Raw genomic sequence first — 11125 nt, 5'->3', positions numbered from 1 at the left:
GGAGAAGTATTGCAGATATCAGCGCAAATATCATCGGCGCTCCATGAATACATGTGGCACTTGTGAGTGACATTTGGACTGCTCATTACGTGGGCACATGGATGGGCCGTACCCTATTGAATCACACCAGTTGGATGATTGAAGTATGTTGATCAGTGCTTCATTTTCAATTGGATAAAAACCCTCATTTGAGCAGTTACGATCATCAGATAGCTGTGAGCTTTTGGGCTATCACCCATCCACAAAGAGGCCCTCATTTACATGTGAATGTTTCCTACAGAGTGCACCTGATATAGGGGTTGGTGTCACATTGTACATGTGATGTTATCTTCTTCATATGGAGCATTTGTATAGCAACCTGCAGAGCAATGGAGTGTTTATGGAGCAGAACTGTTCTTTGATGGCTCTTAACTGGCACTGACATTCTTGTTAAAATATTAAGGTTTTGTTCATATCTTAGGCCCTGTTTTGATGGCAGCAATAAATGAGTTTTGAGTTTTGCTAAGCTCAAACTCATATGCAATGAAACTAATGTATATGTCGCGCATGTGCCAGCATGGCATGATAGGTCTGAGATCCAATCCATCTGTTAGAATGGCACCACTATTTTGATGCCCTAGCCCAAGAATCAGGTTGATCCAGTGTTCAGGTGGACCATCTACCTGCTTCCAATATTGAGGTCCACATAATGAGTGGACCAGATCTATTTTTGGGAAATGGTGTACAAAGTTGGACCAACCTGATGGATGGATTGGATTTTGCAACTGTGTCTTGCTGCCACATGTGTGGCATGTACATGAGCTTTCGTGTGCACTTAGCAAAGCTCAATGAGTTTAGCTAGTTATTACTTGCATGTGAATTTTCTCAGTATTTATGGGTGTTTGTATCAGATACTTGGAAGATGGAATGGAAGTAAGAATTTCTAGAGGGCAAGGAGTATCAGGATCCATAATTCCTCGCCTTTATAATTAAAAAATAAGGACATCACCGAGGCCTACTATAGGAGGTATTGAATTAGCTGTAAAATGGCTTTCAGTAGGGCATGCATTATGACGTACTGCTGGTCTGTTTTTTTTTTTTTTTTCCTACAATAGTTATCTTTGATATGTTTATATATTTTCTTAGTTTACTTCTGGGGTGTATATTCAGTCTTTAGGGGATCATGGTATTACAGCTGATGCTAATAAGATGAGTCAGTAGACATGGTTTTGGGTTTTCGTAAAGTACTCTTTCACTATTTGCTTGTATGTTAGAACTCGATGTTATCTTATGATGCAAAATTTTCTTGTGCTGTCTACATAGTATTAACCGTTATGTTATGCAGGAGTCTCTATTTTTTGTAGAGTTTAGATCTAGTGGTACTGGTACCATGGTAAGCTTACACTGGTAGTGTAGCCCACATGGTGTTTCTATCATATCCAACCCATCTGTGGATGCATCCCCTCAGTTTAACCCAGGCCCCCGCCCTGAAAATCAACTCGATCCAAAATTCTGATGAGCCACAGCACAGGGAACAATGCAGGAGGGGATGCCCACCCTTGATTCTCACAGGGCCCACCTGAGTTGCAGGACAAACTATTATGTCTCTATCTGTCATCCATGGCAGATGAAGGGTCTGGCAATGCCAAGATTCTGCATATGCAATATGATGGATACCCTACTCAAATCAAGGGTTGCCGTCCCCTCTCAACTTGTCCCTTTGCTGTGGCCCACCTGAGTTTCCATTTAGGCTGATTTTTGTAGCTTAGGGGTAATGTCAAGTGATGCATCTGATGGATGGGTAGGATGTCACGAATACTTCACTTTGGCCCCATTTTTTCCCATGATCACTGTAGCTACTGGAGTGCACTTTTTTAAAAATAAAAACTAAGAAATGATATCTATTGAGAAAATTAAACATACAAGGCAAGTCCAAACCAGGCAAACCACAACAATTTTTTCTGCATTTTGGCATAGAAAGCATTACACAGACCATCGAAATTTAATAGTGTTTGATTGTAATTGACCTATATAATAGTCTATTACATTGTGCTTGTAGGAGTTTTGTGCTCTCATTACCAGTCCCCAGCCTAGATATAAGAGGGTTGCGTTAGGTTGACAACCGGCATCAAACTTATGCCATAACTTCCAACAAGCCCTTGATAGAGTGGAATAGGGGAAAAGATTCATGTAGCCGACTCCAGTTAGTTGGAATGAGGCTTAGATGATGATGATGATACTGAGAACTGAAATTTACTATGTCTACCATAGAGTTTGCTTCCACTGACTCTTATGTGTAAATTGACCAAGAAAAGTGAAAGGGTGTGCTCTGTGATATTTGGAAAACCACCACCAAGAGGATGGAACTCCCTTAGGCCATATGATAGCAATCACATCATTAGTATCATTGTGTTGAGAACATTGCATTTTCCACTTCCTATAAAACCTTTATTGTGTTCCAGAAAAACCAAAATCTTTACCTTGATCTCATTTGCGTTCCTAAAATTCCCATAGAGGATCACGTTGGTAGCTGATGGAAGGAAAAGTAACAAAAGCTATGGGAAGTGAGTCTTAAATGATTCTCTCAAACTCAACATTGATGGGAGTTCGAGTGAAAGCCCATGGCTATTGCATAGGAAGGGTTAACGATTTGTGTGTGACCTTCTCATTGTCTATTTATGGAAGCTTAGTTGCAGAATCCTTCTTAACTAGGTGTCTCTCTTGCTTCAATCATGCTTTGGGCTCTTACTTCTGCTCTTGCTTCCTCCTATTAGTACTTGTTTACTTTTGAAATAGATGCTTCCCTATGCCAACACCCAAATTTGGTGCCTTGTTGCTTCACGCTTTACAACTATATATTGAAGATAGATCACTAGATGTCATCCAATGGGGGATAAAAGAACAATTTGAGTCCATAGCATCTCTTGAGTGTTCTCAATGAGACATCAGATTTGTCTATGTTAGAGTTGTTGGGCTTTGGGCCCTGGGTTGGCCCAATTATGGGCTCACTCTAATTAGGTTAAAAATAAAGGTGCCTGGGGAGAGAGTTCTCAACACTCTTTTCACAAAATAACATGGTACCAGAGTAGGGGAAACTCTCTCTCTCTCTCTCTCTCTCTCTCTCTCTCTCTCTAGTGGATGGGCGATAACTAAACTATTATGACTAGTGATGCAGGATGATGGAAACTATCCTAGGATGCAAGATGAGAGATCAATTACACATTATTTTTAGTAATCAATCATGTAAAATCAAGCATATCCTTACAATAAATTCGGAAATTCAGATTTGTAACATGAAGATCCTAGGTTTTTACATACGCGGTGCACGAAAATATAAAATAGTTTAAGAGTGACCCACTTGGAAGTAGGGACCTCCAATCTAGCGTGGGTAGTGCAATAACCACGTGGATAGATAATGATGCAAGCAAAATTCTGGTTTTGGGAAAGTTTCACAAAAATAAAAATAAAAAAATTCAGATTTTAATTAGGGTTTTGGATTCATGGATGGAAATTTAAGAATGAGGTTTTTAGGGATTCAAAGGATCTAGGGTTTAAAATGTTGTAATGGAAAAGAAAAGAGGAAGACGAGAATAATAAGAAGAATACCTTTCGAAGAAGAGAAGAAGATGTAAGAAAAAGAATACCTTTCGAAAAAGAGGAAGAGGATGGATGTACAGTTAATGTCATTCTTAAAGATATCTCATCAGGTTTTAAATGGCTTTTTTAAAAGGTGTTTATGGTCCTAGTTGCGCTTCATCGAGGAATGGGTTATGGAATGACCTCTCTCTCATCCGCGGCAGATCTTCCCTCCTCTAGTGTATATGGGGAGATTTCAATGTTACTAGATTTTTACATGAAAAATCCTCTGATAACAAGGTCACTTCTAGCATGCGCAAATTTGCGGATTGGGTGTCTAAGCATGATCTGATAGACCTTCCCTTAAGCGCTATCAGATTTTCTTGGTCGAATGGTAGGACCACTCCCCCCCCCCCTAAAAAAAAAACCCTCTCTAGCTCTGCTTGATAGATTTCTTTTCTCTTCAAATTGGATTTAGCAAAATCTATTTTGGATCATAACCCAATCATTCTGGAGGTTGACGAGATTAATTGGGGCCCAATCATTCTAGAGGTTGATGAGATTATATAGCCCAATCATTCTAGAGGTTGATGAGATTAATTGGGGCCCCAAACCTTTTAGATTTGAGAGGGTCTGGTTACAAGTTGACAACTTTCATTATGTGGTCCAAGACTAGTGGGCTTCCTTCATCGTTACAGGAAGACCTGGTTTTGTTTTATTTAAGAAGTTGTAATTACTTAAAGCTAAACTGAAATCTTGGCACCATGACTTCTTTGGTTACAAGGGAAAGGAGATGGATGATATTCTTTCAACTATGCAGAGTTTGGACCCCTGTCTATGGATGATAAAGCCCTTAGAGATAAGTTATCTATGAATTACAATGCTCGGATTAAGGAGGAGATAAAGTGGCGCAATGCTCCAGAGCGTTATGGCTAAAAGAGGGTGATAAAAACATAATTTTTTTCCATCGGATTGCCAACGCAAGAGCCAGGGTCAACCCTATATCCTTCATTGTCGTCAACGATAATATTATTTCAGATAAAGTCATAAAGATGGTATATGCAAGGAAGTAGTCTTGCCTCATTGAATAAGAACCGTGTTGAAAGCTTTACTGACTAAGAGATATATATATATATAGGTTCATCCTCTCTTTACTTAGGCAAGAGATGCTTGAACTCGAAATCCAGATCAAACCTCTACTCTCCACTGCCAAAATCATGAGTGTAAAATCTGGCAATCATGGCTTTCATAGGTTTGTAAACCGTCCTCCAATGTGTCTATTAGAGTAGATTAGGATATCTTCCCAGATTAGGAATCTCTTGTATTTGTTAAGAGATGTATCTGTTGAGATTTTTCCAGATCTTTACAGATCTCTCATCTCTTCTATATATATATATATATATATATATTCATGTTATTCTCAGTGAAATAAACAGAAGTTACAATTTCCACAAAGTAGTCTCCCATGGTTTAACACTAGCAAATGAGCCTCCCCTCCTCTCACCAGATTCCACAATAATCATCCTAATTTTTTTGAGCAACCTGAGCTATCTTTACTGCTGACACCTGAAAACTGGAAAGGATCATACTACGACTATGTAAACGGACTCCTACACAGTTTCACTTATCTCCAAGTAAATTATTTTTGGTGCCCACCCAAACTTTTACCAATACAAGTCAGCTAGCAACATCCTAAGACCTAATTTTTTCTAGGAGGCAGATGAGATTGAATTGCTATCAACCTCTTAAGATCTAATTATTTTCTTTTGACTGATTGGTAGATTAGCTATAGTGTGGATCATTACCATGTAGATATGCCTTGCAATGTTGTCATTCAATAAACTGCCTTTTTCATTAGTTATAAATCACCCTCTGTTATTTCCCAAAACTCCATCTTTATCTAAAGAGGTGAAATGGAACTGCAAGACCTGTCATTTGGATGAGCGATATCGGACTTGCTATCTGTACAGAATAATACTGTGTAGAAAATGTTAAAAATAGTCTGCTTAGGATTATTATTTTTGGTTGTCAAGTACACTAGTTGTACTAGAACTGATAGGTGTAGTCCTTTTCTCAACAGGTTTAGTAGGTGGAGATTAGGTCTTCTTCACTCAAAAGAGATGCCATGAGAAGTTGTAATTTGAATGGAAGATAAGGCGTCATACTGGTGCCATTGTTGTTGTTACAAGTCACAATCTGCCTTTTTATATTGTTTCAAGTGAAGTTTTCATCCGTTCTTTTCAAAGTGTTTGATTTCTAAAGCAAACAATTGAAATGGGTGTTATAAAAATTGTTGGAATTTTATTTCCAAGTAGGAGATTTCAGTGAAACGTCCATTAGCAGTAATTTTCCTGAAGTCGCTTCAGTTTTTGTCGGAGATGGAGAACCATCTGTTCGACTGGAAAAATCAGGCACCAGTGTCACGACGGCAGGGCTTGAACATGCCCAAGCCCACAGAGTAAAAAACCCATGCTTTGACTGTTTTGGCTCAGCCTCTAAGCCATCTACTAAGGCCTGATTGTCTGTGCTCAGCCTACAAGTAACCTGGGCATGAGAACTTGTTGATCTGAGGCCCATTTTCACTCCAACACTGCGAAATACATCCTCTATATAGAGTACAATGTTCAATTTTCCTCATTTTATGTATAAGATCATTTTTATAGTTTAAAAAATTATTAATTATTGATTTTTACTTTTGAGTTTTCGAGTGAATCTTCATGTCAACTGGACCTGATGGGATTTTGAGTCTTGAGCAAGTTTTCAGGCCTTCGAACTATGGTTTGCTGAGACTGAAATCGTATCCACCCAGTCGATACATTGGAGATCCATCGCTTCTTGGGTTCCCTTAAACAGAGACCATTGGCTATAATTGTCCATTTGCAGGCTGCCAATATGATATCTTGGGCCATCTGATTAGCATGATATATGGTTAGATTACCCAAAGTGGACCCCGTCTGTACCTTTGCTCAACCAAAAAGAATCCTATCTCGCTTTAATTTAATAAAAAATAAATAAAAACCCTCTTCCATTTATAGGCTAATGAAAAAGTTAGTTCAATAGTCCATCCAATAATAGGAAGCACCAAAATAACTGGATTGGGTCACCTACTCACTTGTAGGCCATCATAAGGACATGACATTTCATTTCCAGGCATGTCAGGAGCGTAGTTCAAAAACCTGAAAACTCGACTCAGCTTCACGTTCGGTCGGGTTGGGTTTACTTGAAGATTCAACTAAACTCAACTCAATATTTAATTATTATAAATAAAAATATATAGGAAGGCAAAGACCTATTTTAAGTATATACAGAACATTACATGTTCCTCATGTGTGACTGAGCGAAAATTACTTGGATATGCTTGTATGGCTAGAAAAGTCTCTCTTTTTTCTTTTCTTTTTTAGATTTTTTGTTTTACGCGCACACCCTCTCACACAACACGCACACAACAACAACAACAACAACAACAATGGGTAATTGAACCCATGACCTTAGTGTTGAAACTCTTGTGAGTATACCACTAAACCATGGGTATGGCTAGAAAAGCTATAGGGTCAACAGATAGGTTTTACTACAACTACTTGAGATGCGCTTGGAAAATGTCATTTTCTGATTGGATATGGCTTTAGCCATTCCTAGAGCCAGACAGTTAACCATAGACATATTTTAGTTGACGTATTATAAATTGATATATATCTAGGAAGGCAAAGGCCTTGTTCAAGTAATATAGCTTGTTACATAAATGCTCCAAAGCAAGCCACTTCTAAGAGAAGTAAATGAATTCCATATATCTTGGATAAATCCAAGACGGCTTCCCCATACATTCATCACAGAAAGAGCATAGCACAAATCTACAACATTCCGTATACCTCATTAGAGGGTTTGAAGATCACCCCGGCTACTTTATTTATTTATTTATTTTTGTTGTAAAATCCTTCACTTGTAGGGGAGGTGACTCGTTCGGATCATACCAAGTCGTGTTGAGTCAACTGGATGTGTCTTTCATGAGCAGTCTGAGTCAGGTCCAATGCTGAGTTTCTCAGCATCACAGGTCGAAATCTCTCCCAGCTGAGTTGATTCAAGCAGGCGAGTTTTAGAAATATGGTTAGGAGGTCTCTGCAGAGGTTGGGCATTGTTGGTTTTGTAAAGAGGAGTTTCCGTGTATGGTTTCCTTTTATAGCTGTTGGCTTGGGTACATGGCGAACCCTCTGACATCGAGTGCAGCAAGGTCATCATCATCGTAGCCCTTCCAGTGGGTTCTCTTTTCCCGCTTCTTTCATTCTGATCTAACTTTTGATTTTGGCGAATACATCCCACACCAAGAAAACGAAAAAAAAGAAGTGAAGCAATGGACCATTGACGGAGTGCGAATTGCAGCCACCATTTCATTGAACCCCTCATGTACATGTTAGCATTTTGTTACAATGGAGCCCATTCATACCGCTCAAACGGTTTCATTCTATACAACTACCATGTATCCACACCAAGTATCCCGATGATTCTAAGACACTCAACTCCAGCATCCCTCATCACAATTCAGCATCAGACAATGATCATGACTTGGAATGACTCAAAATACCAACCAAATAGGTCAGGCTTCCAAACCTGATTTTCACCCAGCTTGAATTCCATTGCCGTGCCAGGCGAAAACCACATCCTCAAGCCCGGCTTTCAAGTCACCCCAAAAGAATTCATCAAACTCTACTCCACCGCTTGCCGTTGCCTTCAACTCCGCTAGTAGAATAGCTGGTGCCATTGCCGAAATCTCCACCAATAAGGAAATTTGCCCCTTGATCAAGCTTAGTGTTCCAACTTTCCTCCACTCCACCTTATACCCCAGCTTCCCACCTATCTCCTCTACCCTCTCTAGGATCTTCTCTGTTGACGCTGTCGTTGTGAATCTCCTCTCTCTCCTTCCTACTTCAAAGAGACCCGACAAATCCAAGCCTGACGACAATGAGATTATGTCGAAGGCATTCATGATAAGAGCCGTCGAACCATCCAAACTGAATTGACTATCTTTAAGGTGTGTGCACTGGCCGGTCTGATTGTTCTGATCCGGCGAGTAGCAAATTCCACGACCTTTCAATTTGAACGACTTCTTGAACCAACCAACCTCCATCAAACTGTCCATCGTCATTCTAGTCTCTGGGTTCGGATCCAGGAGCCGTGTGATCAATTGCCGCACCGGCCGGGAGAACCATGTCGGGAATTCAAACTCCCTCCGGTTCATCTTTAGATACATCGAAGTGAGGTTGGCATCGTCAAAGGGGAGTGACCCGGCGAGGAGAACAAAGAGAATGACGCCGCACGACCAAGCGTCCGCCTTAGCTCCATCATAGCCCTTCCTCCTGAATACCTCAGGTGCTGTGTATGCCGGCGTCCCGCACGCCGTGTGGAGTAGCCCGTCCTTGAGCTGATCGGGAAGCGCCGAGAGCCCGAAATCTGATACCTTCAAATTCCCATCATGGTCTAAGAGGAGGTTCTGAAGCTTGACGTCGCGGTGGGCGACTCCATTGGAGTGGCAATATCTAAGGGCTGAGACGAGCTGCTGGAGGTAGTATCGCGCGACTTGCTCCTTCAACGGGCCGCGGCTAGAGATCTGGGAGAAGAGCTCACCTCCTCTTGCATGCTCCATGACCAGGTATATCTTAGACTTGGTGGCCATGACTTCATGCAGCTTGATTACATTGGGGTGGCGGAGCCGCCGCATGACTGTTACTTCACGTATGATGCATGGCTCCATTGTAGCTGCATCGGTGATCTTGGATTTGTCGATGACCTTGATGGCTACGCCGGCGCTGTCGGAAATCGAACGGGCGGAGTAGACCTTGGCGAACGTGCCACGGCCGAGGAGGCGGCCTAGCTGGTACTTGCCTAGCAAGAGCTTGGGGCTTGTGGGTGGGACCATGGGGTCGGGTCCTGGCTCCATGGATGGAGTCATGGGCTTGGAAGTATATTTCCTTGCTTTGATCGTTGCATGGAAGGAGGGGGTTTGTTAGGTTCTTATAGCGGGATGTGGTGATTGGCTTCTTGTCGTTCTCATCAATGGCTCCAATGGACGCGGATTTCCTGGGAAAGGCTTCCTGCGCTTGAAACTTAGGTGGTGTCCACCGTGATGTTTTTCAGAAATCCACTCCGTCCATCCATTTTGTGAGATCATTTTAGGTTATATTAACAAAATTGAGCAGGATACAAGACTCAAGTGGGCCGTAAAAAAGGAAAAGATGGTTAGGGAAATTTGTACCGTTGAAACCTCCCTAGGTTGGACAGTGTTGTTTACATGCCATCCATACCGTTAATAACGTCATTTGTACTGGGATGAACTGAAAACACAAATAATAGCATGATTCAAAACTTTTTGGGCCCCACGAATATTTCAACTGTGGACGTTCAATTATAACGTTTTTGGCCCACTTGAGCATTGGATACGGTTCATTTTTGGCATCATTTCCTAAAATGAACTCAAAAAACGGATGGACGGAGAGGATTTCTCACAAATATGACAGTGGGCCCCACCTGGGGTCGCAGCGCAGGAACTCCCTGCGAAAGCCTTTCGCAGGAAATCCGCGTCCGGCTCCAATGCCGTCCTAAACGTCTTTAACCGGATATTCTACGGTTCCTAGTCAAAGTAGCCATATGAGTCTTGCTCTCTTCACACGTGCTATGGTTGCATCTGTGTGTAAGATCCAGGTTGTTCATTAGGTGGGTCAGGCTGTCTAGTCGTCGTGGGCGAAAAGTTGGCTTGAAACGACTGTTGGGTGGGCCACACATGTATGGCTAAAATGGATGGCATGGATGGTAAAACATTGGCACGTTGGTAGGGGCGCGGATGGACGCAGATTGCGTGCCACCCCAGCGGTCTCTAGACACGTACGGGCAGTTCTGTGGGCGGGCCTACTGTGATTTATCTGTTTATCTACTCCGTCCATTCTCCATTCCTTCTCTCATATTATTTTAAGGCGTGAGCACAAAAATGAGGTAGATCCAACAAGTCTACCACACCAAAGATTACTATTGCATTTAATGCAACTTGCATTTCAAGCTTAGTGCATTTAATGCAACCAAGCTTATTATTTAGTGTGGCCCATTTGAGCATTGGATCTGCCTCATTTCTGTGCACATATCTTAAAATGATTTGAGAGAGAGGGAGGATAGATAAACAGATAAATAACAGTGGGCCGCCCACAGAACTGCCCGTACGTGACTAGAGACGGGCTGAGGTAGGGCTCAATCCGCCTCTGGCGCGGATGGACGCAGATTGCGTCCTATCTTCATCTGGAATCATCCATTTTTTGGTATCATTTTAGAATCTAAGCTAAAAAAATGAGGCAGATATAGATGTGGACTACACAATGGGATTAAACTCTTGCCGTTGCAAACTTCCTGAGGGCCACGGAAGTTTTTGGATGGAGCTGATATTTTTGTTTTCTCTTCGTCCATATCTACGTAACTTTATGAATAGGTTGAGGGCAAACAGACATCACGGTGTGCCCAAGAAAAATTTTAACGGTGAGAATCATTATCACCGCTGCTTCATGTGGTGTGGTCCACTTGACGAATGGATCTACCT

The 11125-nt window shown here is 41.6% G+C and overlaps 1 protein-coding gene across 1 annotated transcript; it reads right to left on the bottom strand.

The window, feature by feature from the left end:
* Positions 1-7908: 7908 nt before the first annotated feature.
* Positions 7909-9699, bottom strand: LOC131248933 (CBL-interacting serine/threonine-protein kinase 4-like). Its single transcript, XM_058249459.1, has one exon. The coding sequence runs from the start codon at positions 9494-9496 to the stop codon at positions 8165-8167; it is 1332 nt and encodes a 443-aa protein (XP_058105442.1). The 5' UTR covers positions 9497-9699; the 3' UTR covers positions 7909-8164.
* Positions 9700-11125: the final 1426 nt, after the last annotated feature.

Source organism: Magnolia sinica, chromosome 6 (assembly GCF_029962835.1).
Source record: "Magnolia sinica isolate HGM2019 chromosome 6, MsV1, whole genome shotgun sequence".
Classification (NCBI taxonomy): domain Eukaryota; kingdom Viridiplantae; phylum Streptophyta; class Magnoliopsida; order Magnoliales; family Magnoliaceae; genus Magnolia; species Magnolia sinica.
The sequence above is the reverse complement of the archived record's forward strand: the minus strand, read 5'-3'. Positions and strand labels throughout refer to the sequence as shown.

Bases quoted from the DNA above. Each gene is read 5' to 3' on its own strand.
- LOC131248933 (XM_058249459.1), bottom strand. From the start codon at position 9,496: ATGACTCCATCCATGGAGCCAGGACCCGACCCCATGGTCCCACCCACA.